Genomic DNA, 17482 nt, shown 5'->3' with positions numbered 1-17482 from the left:
AGAGCCTTTTCTTCTCCAGGATGAGCAGTCCCAACTGTATACAGACTGATTGATCCCAGAGTGAAGTCTACAGACATGAAGCTCTCTCCTCTCCTCTCCTCTCCTCTCCTCTCCTCTCCTCTCCTCTCCTCTCCTCTCCTCTCCTCTCCTCTCCTCTCCTCTCCTCTCCTCTCCTCTCCTCTCCTCTCCTCTCCTCTCCTCTCCTCTCCTCTCCTCTCCTCTCCTCTCCTCTCCTCTCCTCTCCTCTCCTCTCCTCTCCTCTCCTCTCCTCTCCTCTCCTCTCCTATTGGGTTCTACCTGGATCACTTCAATATTGAGGCTTCAGCTTTTAGAATGTTTTGAGACCTTGTAAGAGAAAAATAAAAATATTTATTATTTTAATAATATATATAATAAACTTTATACATAGTCCAACTACAGGAAAACAAAAAGGATTTGCATGTGAAGTAACATTTCTGTTCCTGTAAATCAGTGTTTGAAGGAAAAAAAATATTTTATTTATGCTTTGTCTGCTATGCAAAGGCTCCTACTGTTTCAAGTGGCTTTGTAGTAGGCACTAAGCAAAGTGGATCATGATTTTTATGTACTCAGTGTCCTCTACTATTAGTTCTTCATACTGTAGTAAAGTAGAAAGCATTTGAAAACTAAAGAGACCTCAAATAGCACTTAAGCCTATTTTTAATCCTTACCTGACTAGATCTCAAGTGATAACATACCTTTCATTACTTGCACATTGCCTGCATGAAATTGTTTGTGGCAATCACCACCTTCGTTATTGAGATGCAAACTGAATTGAAGCATTAACCAGTGTGTGTGAAGATAATGATGTTGGGAAGGTATTAGTTCCAAATCATATGTGTGTGACAAGGCTGCAGGATTTTTCTGTGTGACCAGCTTCAGCTTGCAGGCGAATGAAAATGTAAATAACACTTTCAGTGAATCACCAGTTTATGCATGAGTTAAAATGTTTATTTTCACCATTTAACTCCCCACTGTCTTCATAGTATTCACTAGGAATATTAATTTGCTAAAATGAATTGCCTGGGATGGTGACTGAAAACAAAGATAGCCTCAAAATGAAGTCATAAAGCAAACTGCTACAGATAAAAATTATAAAAACCGTGGACACTTGGAGTGGCAACAGTGTGTTTGGCAAGAAACCATCTCCAGTTTCAAGGTGAACCTAAGGCTCAGATGAAAATGTCTGCCAATAGGTATGGTGAATTAAAGTGCTGTCAAAGTTCAGTTCCCAATATTATTTCCTGTTCTGACTAGTAGCAATTCTGCCTAGACAACCAGGTCATTTCAGACTAAATCTCACCTTTAGCATTTGGAGAAGAAGGTTACTAGGTCAGGATCCGACACAGAAAATGAGTATAGGTGTAAGCTAGCTAATGGTAACCATTCAGCTCAGACAACCTACGAGCAGCCTAAAGCAGCAGAGTGACATTTAAAAGCAATCAGAGTCAGAAGAAAACCTTCAGGGAAAGTAGACAATACTTCAGAAAAAGCAGCTCTACATTTGCCAGAGGGAAAAAACCCAAGACCATTGGGAACAGTGCTCAAGTCAACTTGAAATAAGTATTGAGAAAAAGAAATAGAAATATAGAAAATGGGGCTTCTTTTTGTGTAAATTCCTTACCCACTTGCTTCTATACTGATCTGTCCTTACCCAGTATATCCCTGTGTTGTGTTGAAATTATCCTTAATTATCCCTTAGCTTTTGAAGAAAACACCATAACTTTGAGTGAGTTCCCTGCAAATCCATAAACTCATAGCACATAGCACACAGCCTGGGTGAGACATGCTGTGGAGAGAAGATCCTCATGGAGAAGGAAGGGTCCTCTCTAATGCCAACAGTAGCAGAAGCCACCTTTACACTGCCTTGCTTTTATGGGTTATCCCTATTGCTGGACTCTCAGTGCCCTAAAGTGAGGCAGTTTTAGGATTCCTGTCTGAAATTTTAATTTTAGTGCTGCCATGATATCCTAGTTTTGAGATTAATGTTTTTAGGATGCTTAAGTCCTTATGTTATTTTAATAATGAATAAAAACACAATGAAGCCTTGCATCCCTTCTTGGCTGGTAGAGTGTTTGTCACTAATCTAGCCAAATTTATCTTCCCTCTACACAGACATCTCCTCCATAAAACTTGCGGTCAGCTCACACTGCCTCCTCCAGCAGGAGTCAGGCTTTGTGTGTGCAGCTTGGGCTGCTCAACCCATCCCCATGGGTCACTCCGAGTTCAGGCCCCTTACAAGAATGTCTTTATCTGCACCTGAGGTTTCATCCCGTGTGTCCTCAGCTGCCATTGAGGTCTCCACGTGTCATCTTTTGACCCAGCTACCAACAAAAGTTTTGTCCCTGCCTTGTGACAGATAACACTCTTAGTCATTCAAGTGTTCCTTTTCCCTTTTTCTGTTTGCCTGAATGCCTTGTTCCTTTGCACAGAGGTATTTACACAGCTTTTGTCAAATTACAATTAATTAAGGCTGGCTGTTACTAAATAAACAGTCATTTACTATCTAGCTGCTGAAAGTAAGGTGTGTACACGACATGGTGTGTAACTTGGAAAAAAAAACAAAACACAAGAGAAAAAGGTAAGAAAGATAGGCTTTCCCTGCTCTTGGTTAAGAATCATCATATCTAGGAAGGTGGACAACAGCTGAACAAAACTAGTCCTTAAAAGAACTGAGAATAACACATGTAAGATATAAAAGGGAATAACTCAGAAGAAACCAGCAGCCCTGATATTGTTCATCTGTGCTGTAACAAGCAGGGGAGCTAATTTCTCTTGAAGTTAAATTCCCTGTTCTCCTGAACACAGTTCATATTAAAGACCCTTTGACCACACCATCTGTTTGCATTGTAATCCACATCTAAAAGAGTCAACAGAAGTATTGACTCACAAGCTGGTTCTAGCTTAGGCCTGCGAATTAAACTCCCACAACACATGTAAGTTTTTGCACAGAGCTACAGGAGCACTCCTCACCTTTTCCTTTCATGTTACAATCGATCATCCAGCACTCCAAACAAAGGTCAGGTCCTCCTCCAGATGTAAACAGTACCTTCCCTTTGTCTCTCAAATAACTTTAAATAACAATGCCTAAAACTTCCAGGAATCATTAGCATTTCTTTATGCACAAATGGGAAATATGAAGTCTAGCCAAGATGAGAATAATCTGGCAGTTTCAGTCTGGTGAACTGCTGCCCTCACCACAACAGCCATCGAGGAACTTGGCACTAACTTGCTCTTTGTACTTAACTGTGAAGCCAAAGTCTGGAGTGGCAGGGACTCACCTGCCTGGTGCTGGAATCATTTAGGGCACTGGAAATGCACAAAGCAGAATGAGAAAAGGACTCTTACTTTGGACATGTATAATTTCTAAATTTTTTTTCTATTACATAATTTTCTCCCCTGCCTGCAAAAGCAGAAGCAACAGGGAAGAGAACAGAAGGTAATTTCAGCATCACGAGTTCTGCATTGACCCAGAACACTAGACAGAAGGAAGATGCTGAAAATCCCAGAAACTGCTCTAATGTACACCAGGAATTAAGCCAGTTCTTGCATTACAACCTGTGAGAATAAAACAATGGCTCAAAATCACTCCTGCTCTGGCTGATCCTGGAGATGCAGCAGCTGGCTCTGAATTTTTACTTATTATTAATGAGTTGGCCCAGAAATACCACTTTTGTTTCTAACAGAATTAGGCTGCTCTTGGAGATTGCCATAGGGATATATTTCCTTACAGATGCAGTATAGAGCATATAAGGGACAGACAGAAGTTGGAGAAGGAGTATTGAGAAATAGCCCTGTCAGGAAAATCTTGTTTTCCAGATTAGATCAAATAACTTTACTGAAGGGTGTGTGTGTATGCATATGGAAACACACACCATACACACAGAGATATGTGCATATACACATACACAAGCATATCAGGACTTGGGAGACATGTAATTTTCACATCCAATACTTTCTTTCTGTCCTGTAATTAAATGTGCAGTTTTCTTTCACCAAAATAACATGGCACCAGTTTGATTTTAATAAATCTTTAAGTCATGTGCAAACAGTGAGGTTCCTTGCATGAATATTCAGCATTTACCTGCCACATGCCCATGGATATTCAGCAAATAAAGGAATATTCAGGCACAAGTGATGCAACAAAAAGTTCTGCAGCACCAGATTTTTGCTGTAAACAGAATAAAATTTTATGCCAGCCAAAACAATGATAATTTAAATTTTTATCTATCAGACCCAGCATGCTTTGCTGAATTGAGTCATTTTATCCTGTCAAGGTCACAATGTTTAGTAACAGCAATGGGGATGGTTCCTGAGTCCCAGTTTTCAATGCTCATGGAGATAGCATGTCTCAGTTACAGCCAAAATGCTGCAGAAAAGCCTCTGTATCCAGACACCAGCTACGTCATAGCAAGGTTTCCAAGTGCACAAAGGAAGGGTTTTTCAGCTCCTAGGGTTCACTCTGGTTGCATGATTTAGAGGCTTTTTTTGTCTGTCTTCAATAATGCGACCTTTGTAGTACCAAAATAACACGGCTGAGAGAAGCTGGCAGCACCCTGTGGCCTGCATCTCCCCCATTCCTTCTCCTTGCATGAGAAAAAACAAAAAAACAAAAAAACCCAACAAAACAACAACAACAACAACAACAACAACAACAACAACAACAAAACAAAAAACAAAAAACAAAAAACAAAAAAAAAAAAAAAAAAAAAAAAGCCAGGAAGCTGTCACTGCTGCTGTGACATCTGACATGATGTTGCCAAACCAGGATACTCCCTGACCTGTTTACAGGTACTGTGCTAATTCCACCCTTGCCCATTTTTCCCTAGCTGAGGGTCCCTATTTGAATGCATTGAAAACCACTGGAACAGGCTGTCTGAATAACCAGGGGTGATTCAAGAACTGTCAGAGTCCTCTTCAAACCACCAAGAAAAGGAGTGTTTGTCCTCCCTCAGGCCTGCATGTTGAAATTATTCAGCATTTAATGATGAGCTGGGGGATGAGTTTGTGGGAAGGAAAAAATAGGACAAGCCTATGGGGCACTCCAGGTACCCTTTAAATAAAGGAACTGGGATCTGATTTCTCTATAATTCCTTCTCTAATTCCTCTGAATTAGCCTGTGGGAACTTCTCAGCCCTCACAAAACAAATTGAGCTCCCCACAAGTCAGACCCAAGGAACAGACATCAGACTTGCTGGTGAGGCACCTTCTGGCAGAAGGCCTAGCTCAAGCCTATTTGAATCACCCATTAGTAAAGAAATCACCTAAAAAAGTTAGTTCAACCTAAATTCCATCTAACCTAATAGTAATAAACCATAAGCCAGTGAAAATACTAACCTAGGAAATAGACAAACATTGTGTGTGAAGCAAACTCGGGATTTTCAAAGGTGTTGGTTGACATTGAATTTGGTTAAGTAGCTGTGTGATGGCATCTTCTCTAAGACTGTTGGTCTAGACACCTCTGTAAACCTTCATTCACAGGAGTCAAATCTGCCTTTGGCTTTCAATCTGCAAAATGATCTGGTCCTTTCACACCATTGAGCCCCTTATCCAGTGGAAGTGATTACAGAAGAATCAGAAATTTCTAGAGCTGAGAATTTCCCTCTCTGATGTGGATTTCCACCTCCATTCCCACTTTAAGGCAAATTAGGTGAAAGGAGGAGATATTCCTAGGTTGAAAATCATGATTATGCTGTGCTCCAACTGCTATTAGTTACCCTCAGTAGCTGGAGGGAGCACAGGCATCAGTTCCATATGATGAGGAACTCAGGGATTATTTGGAACCTTGGCTAAGCACCTTAATTCCCCAGCATACTTATTTACTGGATACAGGGTGGGGGAAAAAACTAATTACTCTTACAATCAAAAACCAGGGTGTGGGGGTGCCTCTTGCTTAGGTCTAACATGAGTTGCGTGAGAAAAAGTTCAGAGTCAGTCAGGGCTGGAGAACTTTAACCATGAAATTTCTGGAATTAAGAGGAAAAAATACTCCATGAAGTGAAGTGCCTTATAAACACAGTACTCTAAGAAACAGTGCAACATTTAATAGCCCTGAAAATTCACGGGCCAGATGTGGAATGACATTCTGATTTAAAAATTCAGACATAAGATGAAGTTATTTTTATTTTTATTTTTTTTAAAAAGTAGAATAGGTTCTACAGAAAATTGTATGAGCAGGTCCACAGCGAATAACTTAATTAGGTGCCCTGTAACAGAGCTGCATTCAGCCGTTAGCTAGAAATGTGTGCTTTGCTGGCTTTAGCTCTAATTAGTTTAAATTCATCTGCATACATATTAGCTGCCTCATGCACAAACATGCAGCTACACGCACAAGCTGGAGCTTTACCATTCCAGCTGGAAACAGGAATGGAAGCACCATGTAAACTGGTACTGCGGACAAAAAAATAAAAAATATATTTCTTAATATTTAGCCCTGCTCCCTCACACGTCTTGTTCCAGGGAGAACTGTAAACGAGGGAATTCACCAAGAAGTTTTGTTTCCATTCCTGCTCTTGGATTTGGGGTTCCTGACATGGTCAGAGCGGGCAGCGCAGCAATCCGGAATGAGTGAGCACTTCCCAGCAGCGTGCGACTGGCTGGGCTGACCGGCCGGCAGCGTGCTGCAGCCACATGCCCGTGGACTGCTGTGCACCCGCACTGCCATGGCAACCCCGGCTTTGGGGGGAATTCAGGCTATCCCGGCTTTCCCACGTTAGGGACTTCACGGCCAAGGGGCTGTGAATAAATTCTGCTTACTCTGAGCAGAACATAAATTAAACAATGTGGGATGTGAGGCACAGACCTGCCAGTGCTGCACCCTTTTAATTCACATTTTCTCGGCAATTTTTGTTGGAAATTTGGCAATATGCCTGCGAGTGACAGAAAGCACCTCTCAGGAGACGACTGGGAGGGAAACAAAGATAAGATTTAGCTCAATACATACAGACATTAACGGCCAATACAGTACAGTAGTTTTATAGATTCATTTTTATGTCAAAACTTTCTCACATTTTTTATGCTCACTGTGTACAAAATCTAGTACCAGGTTTGCATACAAAAATCATCAGCTTTTGTATAGAAATTGAAACTTTGTACATCCCTTTTGCCACAGGTGGTGTGTATGCTTGCAGAATAGCTCCTACAACCTTTTTAGAATTTAGACCACAATAAGAACTGCTCAGACTAAATTCTGCAAATCAGTTTTTTAAAGTTAATACTCATACTGTGATCAATAGGATCAGCAGAATTAAGAAATGGAGAAGAAAACATTTTTAAAATCGTGAGCATTTTTAATGGCAAGATGAATGCTCTCTGTAGAAGTTCTCCAAAGCCGGGCTCACTTGTAAATAAAATACCTCCCACAGAAAGCCCCAGGTGGGTGTTTTTTACATCTCGCATGATAATGGTCCAGTTTTATGACTGTGTAACTTCACACAGCACCAGCGCCTGCTCTGAAGGCTTGAACATTATGTAGTAAATAAAAAAATACCAGTCTGACAGCTTTTTGAAGCATTCGGCAGAGATACAAAGTTGACATTAAGCTGCTTTCCTTAGCAAAGGCACTTTTTTATTACATTGTACTGGAGACGCCTCAAGACCTCCCTTGGAGCTGTTATTTTTTTTAGAGCAGAGAACATGCACAAACCCCTTCTCTTTGCTATAAGAGCTGGTTACTGTGAGAGCTGCCTGGAGTTCTGTGACCTTCCCCAACACAGCACAAGAAACCAAAAAGAAAGGAGAGCTCAGCTGCCATCCATGCAGGAGCTATACACACAGAGTGCATGGAAAAGGCTTCCAGCTTCCAAAACTGACCAAGTCAGAGAAATTACCTGATTCAAACTCAACCAGGATGGCCAACTTCAGGGATTTTAATGTTGTCTATTACATCATGTTTCACAAGAACAAGCCTGTTGTTTTCACTTCTGCCTGCTTTAAGAGAGGCATGTGTAATGCTCTCAGGAATGAGGCATGAGCAGGAATTGTTCTGTGGACGGGACTTTTTAATGATTAAGAGTTGGTTCCATGCAGATTGCCAAGCAGAGACCTGCATGACTCTGCCTTTCCCAGCAGCTGAGTAAAGCCCTGCATCTTTCTCTCCTGGAACCTCCACTTCCCAGTACACACACATTGCAATACACCCTGCTCCTGTGAAGTAATCCTCAGCTGTGACAGTTTTTTTTAAAACTCAGATTCTCCAAAAGTTCCTGAACCTTTACTCACAACTCCTTCCCCTACCCCTCAGCTCACCCCCATTATTCTTATTTTTATGGTTGAAACAGTGAGCTAACTTCTCTCAATTCTACCAGAGCACCAAAACACTGTCAGAGAAAAGTAGTAAGTCAAAGAGGGAAGAAAACCTAGAAAACTATTTGTGCTAGAACACATTTTAAGGATATAGGTGATTCATGCTGAAGAAGAAAGGCACAAGACAATGATTAGAAATAAATTTGAATTGAAAAATGCTCAGCCAAAAAGTCTGAATTAAATACATGCTGAGCACTAGAGAGAGCTTGGAGACAGTCAGTGTTATTAAGCTTTCTGCATTAAACAATTGTTTAAAAATGATGCAATTAGATTTCAGAGGAGACAATTATTTCAGGAATGAAACAAAGGCTGGAGGAAATGCAGCTGCCTGAGTGTGGAGAATGAAGAAAAGGAAGCCAAAGCATTGTATTTGAAATGTTCACAACAATCAATTTGTGGAAGAGGATTTTTAATTAATGGGCTAGAAAACTTTATTTAACCCAGTAATGAAAATAATGCAATTTTGGAAAAGAAAATCACCTCAATATGTGTTCATAATTGATATCTTAAAAAATCATAGGCAATGGCAAGCAAGTGCTGAAAGGGACTGAGAAATGACATGGAAAAACAACCCTCTGAGATGAGAATTCTCCTGAGATGGCACTCCTAATTCTCCACATGTTTTGATGTGCTGTTTTCTCAAGGCTGTAAGGAAAGATTACTCTCAGGAGACCAAAAGGAAAAAGGTTTAAGTAATTCCTCACAGGCAGATACTCTTGGAGAGCATCCTAAAGGGTTTGATAAAAAGGGCAATTAAGTTGTCTTACTCACAACTTCAAGTGCAGGCTGACACACCACAAAACACCCAAGCCTCTGTAAATTCATTCTGAGCACGTCCTCTAAAATCCTGACCAAGCTTAGACTAAACCAGAAGCTAGGTTTTCAATTAATTATCAAATATGACATCCTTAGCACAGCATGGCTAGCAGAGGAAAAGAAAAGGAAGCCTACCCACAGGCATCCTGTCTCCCAAGCACCTTGGGACTGAGTTTAGGCTCTTGAGGGCTGGCAGGGAATCTCTTTTTCCTTACACCTCCCTTAGTGACAGGATTCAAATGCTGCTGCAGGCAGACTGCAGCCTGTTTAGCACTTCTAAGAAACTCAATGACAAAACACTTGCCTTTTTGTCTTTAATGTCCCAAGAAGGGCACTGCTAACACAATGCCTGTTTAGCACCACTCCTTGCTTCCAAATTGTCCTTAACATCCACTTTCTCTCAGTCAGAGATCTCACTGCAGACAGCAATCCCAAACAAGAAAATACCCTGTTCCACTTTTTGTTTTCTTAAGGAATTATTTTAATTAAATGTACACAGAATTATACAATATAAAACTTTAATTCAAGTTATAAAAATATGTGTATGAGTTCAAGGTGTTTAATTTGAAAATAAAAGATTGTCAACTGGATCAGAAAACACTCCCTTACAAATTCTACTCTTTATCCCTCCTCCCAATAAAAAGATTTTGTTCCCTTCATTTCAGTTGATTTTGCTTTCACATAAACATTTTAATCTCTCATAAAAACAGTCATAATTCGCTCTGAGGTATGGCACAGATCGATGCAGTCTAGGTCATTGCTTTCAGACACAGTAAAAGGATGTACAAAATCCTTAAAGAAACAAGAGGTTTTTATCTCCTGAAGCAGAGTATTTCTTGTAGCCAATGAGTGCTTGGCTACAACCACCAGATTATTCCAACCAATTCCTAAAATATCCTGGCTGTATGCAGTAGGCATTGTACTTTTCCTATTCCACATAAATCTCGTCGGAGAAGCAGAAGACTTATTAAAAGTGGATAAGAAAAGTGGTTCAGCAGAGAGATTGGACTTGGAGCTGTTGCAGAGCTGTTTGAACACTCATATAATTCATTCTACTCACTTCCACTCCTCTGCTCTGCTCCCAGGGATTGCTCAGAGGCAGGAAGAAAAAACTGCTGGAGCAATCCTTTTCTTTAGATACTGCAAAATGATTACTCCTGGTGTCTATGAAACAAAAATCTCCAAAGCACCTGAGCTGGTCATTCAGCCGAAGCTCAGCATCTCCTCCTGGGAGCCTGGAATTGACAATTGCTACAAATAAATAGAGTAAGAACTTGGAGAACTCTGCCTGCTGGAGAGGCAGACAGGTGGCAACTCCTGTATTTCCCTTTGTTTGGATACAACCAGAGATACTTAATACACCACAATTGGAAAGATACTGAGAATCAGCACACAATCCTGGTTTGGGCAGGAAGGAACCTAAAAGATAATCCAGTTCCAATCAATGACTCCTTCCACTCGACCAGGTTGCTCCAAGTCCCATCCAGCCTGGCCTTGAGCACTCCTAGGAGTGATGAGAAGCATCACTGAAGGGAAAAAAACCCTGACTGAAATGATTTTTCTATCATGTGAACTCATGGCAGTTTCCACTAATTACCATTAAGTATTCAAGCCTCACTGTTTGAGAAAGAGGCACTAGGTGCAACAAAAACTTGAAAATTGTCAGTGTCACAACGTTTCTGCAGAGCAGTGACAAGTTATGTGCTGACACCCAGCCCTTCACAGCAATGGCACCACATGGAAACAATTTGGGAAGAGCTGGAAGTCCCACAGATGCAGCATCAATTAAACCTCTTCCAGTATCTAACCAGGCACTTGGGAGATGTCTGCAGAAATGCAGGATCCTGCAGATGTTCAAGCAGTAATGATCTCATGGGATTCTTCTCCCTGAGGCCTCTACAGCCCTGCATGTCCTGGACTGTGCAACTGTGCAATTTCTCCAGCCTTAAGTCAGGCGTGAAGGCCACTGATTGAAGTTTGTTCCAGATGACAGCTGAGAACTGAATCTGACACAGGTTCATGAATCCTGTTCCCTCTGTGAGTGGCTCACACCTTCCAGCACACACGAGCAGCCTCTCACAGAGGTCATGGAAGGAGTCCCAGCAAGCAGTCCCACAGCAGTCCCAGCTTTGACAAGAGGCTGCTGTAAACATCTATGAGACACGAAGTCTCTTGGACAGTTTCAGAAGAGCACTTCCTCTGGGATGCTGAAGGCACTTGGTACAGACATTTGATTTCATTTTCAAAACCAGGCACATTTTTTCCAAGAAAGCCACCACAATATTTAATGTCCCTCTTGCACTGCAGTCTGAGGTTACAGTTGTCTTAAATATCCTTTCATGGAGAGCAAATATATTTGATGAATTACCTAAGATATTATTTTATGCTTCTCTAAAAGAAAAGCCAGCATCCAGCTGAAAGGTTTACCCCTTCTCCCTTTCACACTCTATTTATAATAGGCCATTAAAAAAAAAAAAAAATCTAACCTCCCCATGAAATTCTAAATTCCAGTTGCCTCAGAAGTGTCCCATAAATGTATTTCCAGTGGAGGTGCATCTGAAAAATGCCTACAGCAAAGCAAATCTTTCCAAGTGAGTGGCAGAACAAAAGTGTGAGAATTTCTACAAAATGGAGTTCAGATTTTGTGAAAGTTAAAATACCTTGAAAGAAGCATCAAACTACAAAGTGTTCCCTGAAAGGAATCTGCTCCCATGTCAATTTTCACCTGAGCACAAATTAACTTATTAAGGCACATAAATAAGTGGCACAATAATCAGCCACTGATAATTGTTTTGGTTCAGAGAAGAAGAAGGTACTCTGATTTTTCATTCATAGTTTTTTACCCACTTCATCTGGTTCCATGTTCAGCTGTGAGATCTTCTCTTCAACCAGGTCTGCCACCAACTTCAGCTTGCAGCTCTGGAGGGCTTTTATTAAGTCAGCCACCTTTGCATCCTTCCCCTTCCACAACTGCCACTCCCGAAGTGCCTGAACAAGCTGCTCATACAAGTTATCTGGATGGGCTGCTACTATTCTGTCCAGCTTCACCTCTGCCATCCTAAGTTCTCGCATCAGCTTCTTCCACTCTCTCCCAACATTGTCACATATGACTTCAACAGCTGCTTTCAGGAGACCTAAAACAGCACAAGCAGATCAAGTTAGCCACGGATTTACTAAGAAACACAATAAAACGTTTAGAAGTTGTTGGTTTTATTTCAGCAAAATGCCACTACTCTTGTTAAACTGCACAAACTGAGAGTTCTGTGGAAGCCACCAGACAAACTTGGAATCCCAAAAGATAAAAGGAAGATTAAAAAGAGAGGGAAAAATTCCACCCCGAAAAGACGTTAGTGTAACATTTACTAGGGTTCCTAGTATATATATATATATATATATATATATGTACTTCTATATATAGAAGTCATATATACGGGGATATAACCATAGATATAAAACTATATATATAATAATCCACCTACGTTTTTCATGCCCATCTGGCTGATTATCAAGGGCATGAGGTTCTTCCTCTTCGAACTGAACCACCCGTGACTGCAAATCGTCCCTGCGGATGTCCTGCAGCAGCTTCCTCAGCAATGCCAGGTTGTCGTGCGCGATCAGCTGCTGCTCCATCAGGATGCTGAAGAGCTCCCGGCCGCTTTGCACCGCATCAAGCTTTCGCTTCCCAATTTTGTCGCGGCACAGGAACTTCATTTCGGAGAGCTCCGTGTCCGACAGACCCGAGGAGATGGAGTTCAGCAGGCTCAGGAAAGGATTCACGGCGCGGGGGCCCGCGCCCGGCACGGGCCGCGCGCGGGGGATTTCGGCATCCTGTCCCAACCTTCCGGAGGGGAAATCCATTCCTGTTTGCACAGAGCGACTTCCCGGGAACACGAAGAGACACCGGAGAGACAGGACGAGACGAGACGAGACCAGCCCAGCTCAGCCCGGCCCAGCCCGGCCCCACCGCGATGGAGTGCGACCCGCGCCCGGAACTTACGTAAGGCCGCGGGTTTCCCGCCCGCTGCCCGCCCCAAGATGGCGGCCGTGCCGCCGTCCGTGAGGGGATGTTTGTGCCCTCGCCGCCGCCTAAACTGGGGTTGAGGACGCACTGCCCCGAGCCCTTCCCGAGGCGAACGGGCTTGTTTGGTGATGCTGAATGCAGAGCACTTGCTGGAGCCGAGCTCGGCGCGGCCGATGTCCTGCTGCGGGAGAAGCCGCCGTGCCTCAGTGCTTCGGCCCTGGCCCGGTCACAGAATCACAGAGTCACAGAATAACAGAGCCACAGAATCACAGAGCCACAGAGCCACAGAATCAATTTACTTGGGAAAGACCTCAGAGATGATCGAGTCCAATCTGTGACTGAGCACCACCATGTCAACCAGAGCATGGCACTGAGAGCCACATCCAGTCTTTTGTTAAACACTTCCAGGGACAGTGACTCCACCACCTCTCTGGGCAAGCCATTCCAATGTCTGATCACCCTTTCTGCAAAGGAATTCTTCCTATTATCCAGCCTAAACCTCTCCTGGTGCAGTTTAGACTGTCTTCGTGTCCTGTCCCTGTTCCTTGGGAGCACAGACCGACCCGCCCGGCTATCCCTTCTGTCAGGGAGCTGTGCAGAGCCAGAAGGTTCCCCCCGACCCTCGTTTTCTCCAGGCTGAGCCCTTTTCCCAGCTCCCTCAGCTGCTCCTGGGGCTCCAGACCCTTCCCCAGCTCCATTCCTTTCCCTGGACACGCTCCAGCCCCTCCATGTCCTTCCTGAATTGAGGAACACAGACCAGGACACAAGACTCAAGGTGTGTCCTCACCCAAGCCTGAAGTTGGGGGAACTGTAGATTTCCTGTTTAATACTGAATCATTGGACTTCTTGTGAACACCTACCCCTTTAAGGGTCAGTTTCTGTGGGTTTGTTTTCATTTTTTTTTTTTCCAAAAGGTGGAAAGAAAATCAGTACAAGGATGAAAGGTTCAACCTGGGGATGAGGAAGCTCAGGGGGTACCTTTTGGCTTTCCACTGCTCACTAAGAGGAGCATGAAGACAGGAGGGGAAAGGGGATGGACAAGAGGAAAATCACCAGAGGAGGTTTAGGTGGGATATTAGGAGACGTTTCTTCACTGAAAGGGTGCACAGGCATTGGAACAGGCTGCCATGGGGAAGTATTGGGGTCACCATCCCTGGGGGGATTCAAAAGACGTACAGATGTGGTGCTTTGAGACATGGTGGTGGACTTGGTGGTGCTGGGTTAATGGCTGGACTCAATGACCTTCAAGGTCTTTTCCAACCTTAGTTGTTCAGTGGTTCTATGATTCTATAAGGCCTTTCTCCACCAAGAGCAAGAAAGGCCTCAACAGAGCGCTGCTCCCCAAGGGATGCCATTCCCATGGTTTCCCTGCCTGACAGCTGCCCAGGGAAGCAGCTCCCCTATGGCCCCTGCTGCCCCCAGAGACCCCCAGCCTTTCCCTGGAAACACAGGGCATGCAGCTTGGCCTTTGTTCCTCACGAAGATTAATTGTGACACAAAGTACCTCCTGACCTTTAAAAGGGAAGAAATAGGGCAAATGTTAAGTCCCTGTATTTAAGAGGTGACTCTTACACAAGGTGGAAGGTTGTGAACTTTTCTTAAATGGGAAAGATCAAGTTCATCCCATTGTTTGGTAGGTGCCTTTTGGCTTTTCTTCTCAGCACATGTAGATAGTTCAGAGATTTCCTTGCTCTTTCTGTGAGTGCTGGCATGTTGATTCCCCAAACTACCCCGTTCCTAAGTTGTTTCCCGCACACTTTGATTTATAATTCTTACAACACACTCACAGATCTATGTTCTCTCTTCATAAACATTTCTGATTGGTAAATGGACTTAAACACTATCATCTTCCTCATCTCCATCTCCACTCTCACATTCCGACATGAAGGCCAACCCCCAAAACATTTCTGAAACTCCCACAGGCACAAGCCCTCCTTAGACAAACCCACTAGATATTTTTGTTTATTCCCTAAATGCTGCAAACTGGAGGGAATTAACTTGTTGCAGGGTCTTGTGGTAAAGCAAAGACTGAGAGAAATTGCCACTGTGAATTTGAGCTGGGACAAAATGTGTGTGATTTAAGAGGTTAATTTTTGTTTTGCAGCCCTGAATATACTTTAAACTCAAGGGAAGACATTAACAAAAGAGATAGTGTAGGTGAATTATATTTGCTGTGTGTACATTACTTTATGAAGCAGAAGTAACACGTGTAATTGTATAAGAAGTACAAAATCCAGTTAAATAAAATTTCGTTTTAATTTTGCCAAGGAAGGTGACTGTACAAAACAGCAGGGACCAAATCACATGGTTCCTGGTGAGGGCAACCAGCTGAATTCAGAGACAAATGTACATGAGAGAACTCCAAATCAGTACAATTTATACCTTAATTCTCTATACCCTGACATGCAATTGAAAACAACATCAGCTGAGATTTTAATCAGTTGATACAAACCTAGTGGCCAGATTCAGCACTGAGGTAAAAGGAGCCTGAAAGTGATGCTGCACATTTATGTAATTCCAAAGGTATCTAAATTAGAAACAAATGTGAAACTGAAAGACACAAATCAATATTTAATTAAGATTCTTAAATGCTTTTAAACTCGCTCCTAAGGAAAGGCAGAGTAATTGAGCAGGGTCTTTTATTCTGTCTGAACCTGACTTGCACACGTTCACAGATGAAAATACCTCAGCAACTTGCTTTTTTCCAGGGATTTCCTTTGGAAGCAGTTCCTGGGGCTTTGGCAAAGAAAGCATTAGGTGAGCCTAACAGATCGTAATCGCTTCTGCATCAGAATAAAACTTAATATAAATGAATTCTTGGAGCAGCTCAGATTTCACTGGAAATTTCCCAGAAATTTAAGTGCTGTGAATGATCTGGTTCCTAACCAAATAATCCTCAGGTTTCTCGAGGCAAGATGAGTCCTTTCAAAATACTGCAGAGGGAGCTCGAAGCCTGGGAGTGCTTCAGACTTAGCTTTGACTTCACACTCCTTGCTGGAGGAGCAGGGCAAAGAGCATGGAAAGATTAATTTCAGCAGTGCCCTCAGATAGGTGTCAATAACCAGGACATTCAGGCAAAGAACACCCATTTGGGGACTGCAAAAATACCAAAGTGTGGGACTATCCTGAACTTAGGGCGAATGAGGTGTGTTTATGTGGAAACTTGGGAAAATCCTTTGTTATTTGCAGCCAAGGCAACTGGCATTCTGCTGGTCCAGAGAAAAGGGCGTATTTAGGAGCTGCCGAGTTTTTAGGTGAAGCAGCTCTGAAAATTTCTTTAATTTCCGACGCAGTTCAATAGCAGATAATCTGGGGGAATTTAAAATCCTCATCCTGACAGTTCTGAGACACAGGTCGGGCAAACATCTTGGCAGAGACTGTACTGAGGAACTCTTTCTCTTTTGAGGTCCAGTCGACTGTACACTTCTTTTAATGTACCTACTCCTGTGTCCCAAGGGAATTCATAGCACCTCTTCTTTTCTTTGCTGCCTTCAAGATAAGAGGAGATTTTGCACAAAAAAAGAGCAACCCCTCCCTACTAGCAGAATTGGGCTGCAAGAGGTTTTTAATTTGCTTGCTTGCTTTTTTGCTCCCATGGTGAATAAACTGATTTCCATAAAACTTCTTTGTATATTTATCCAGTGCCTCTCACCCAGTTTTTGCAAAACCCTAAAATGGACATTTTCAGCAAAGAAAAGACAGTTTCTGTATTTTCTTTTGTGAATGAATTGATCTGCACATGTTTACTTGTCAGCTATACCCATCTGTTGCTATAACATCCATACTAGAAAGAAGGGCTGTGGTAAAGATACTCATTTGTGAAAAGATTGAGGATCTTAGGAGAAAACTGTCCGTGACAAAAGGGCCTGTAAGAAATGTCAAATTATTGTGGCTTGAGAGAGAAAATTAGAAGCAGAGTGTGGGAAAAGTAAATAAGTATTGAAAAGAGAGTGAACTCTGGCATGACTAGGTTGTATACAGACAAAAGATCTGGCCAAGTAACAACAACAACAAGCAATAAGTTGTTAACAGATGCTTGAACTTAATATTGAAACAGCAGAAGTGTTGATATAATTCTGTTGATACAGTTCTGTTGTGTTATTGTTGGCAGAAGAAGTTAGTTTAACTTTAGGGGAAGGGTGAATTGTAGACTTTTGTTTATTTGCTCTGGCTAAAAACCTCTGACTTTTTACCTATTTTTGTATTGAATTTTCATCATACCATGGAAGCATGAAATCATTCAGACAAACATTTCACATGTCAATAAAACTGTGTGTATATATTAGTCCAGCATATCTCATTCCTCTAAACCATATTTATTAC

The 17482-nt window shown here is 42.3% G+C and overlaps 1 protein-coding gene across 1 annotated transcript; it reads right to left on the bottom strand.

Annotated features, from left to right (window-relative positions):
- Positions 1-6987: 6987 nt before the first annotated feature.
- On the bottom strand, positions 6988-13146 carry FADD (Fas associated via death domain). Its single transcript, XM_056493243.1, has 2 exons — positions 12618-13146; positions 6988-12272 (listed from the first exon to the last, which is right to left on the bottom strand). Exons 1-2 carry the CDS (start codon positions 12994-12996, stop codon positions 11968-11970), a joined length of 684 nt encoding a protein of 227 aa, XP_056349218.1. The 5' UTR covers positions 12997-13146; the 3' UTR covers positions 6988-11967.
- Positions 13147-17482: the final 4336 nt, after the last annotated feature.

This window comes from Oenanthe melanoleuca, chromosome 5 (assembly GCF_029582105.1).
Source record: "Oenanthe melanoleuca isolate GR-GAL-2019-014 chromosome 5, OMel1.0, whole genome shotgun sequence".
Taxonomy (NCBI): Eukaryota; Metazoa; Chordata; class Aves; order Passeriformes; family Muscicapidae; genus Oenanthe; species Oenanthe melanoleuca.
This window is presented reverse-complemented; position numbering and strand designations above follow the sequence as displayed.

What these genes read in the sequence shown, in the direction of transcription:
- FADD (XM_056493243.1), bottom strand. Translation starts at nt 12,996, where the DNA reads ATGGATTTCCCCTCCGGAAGGTTGGGACAGGATGCCGAAATCCCCCGC. An exon ending in GCCAGATGGGCATGAAAAAC is followed by an intron (nt 12,273 to 12,617) that starts GTAGGTGGATTA and finishes GTGCTGTTTTAG; the next exon opens with GTCTCCTGAAAGCAGCTGTT.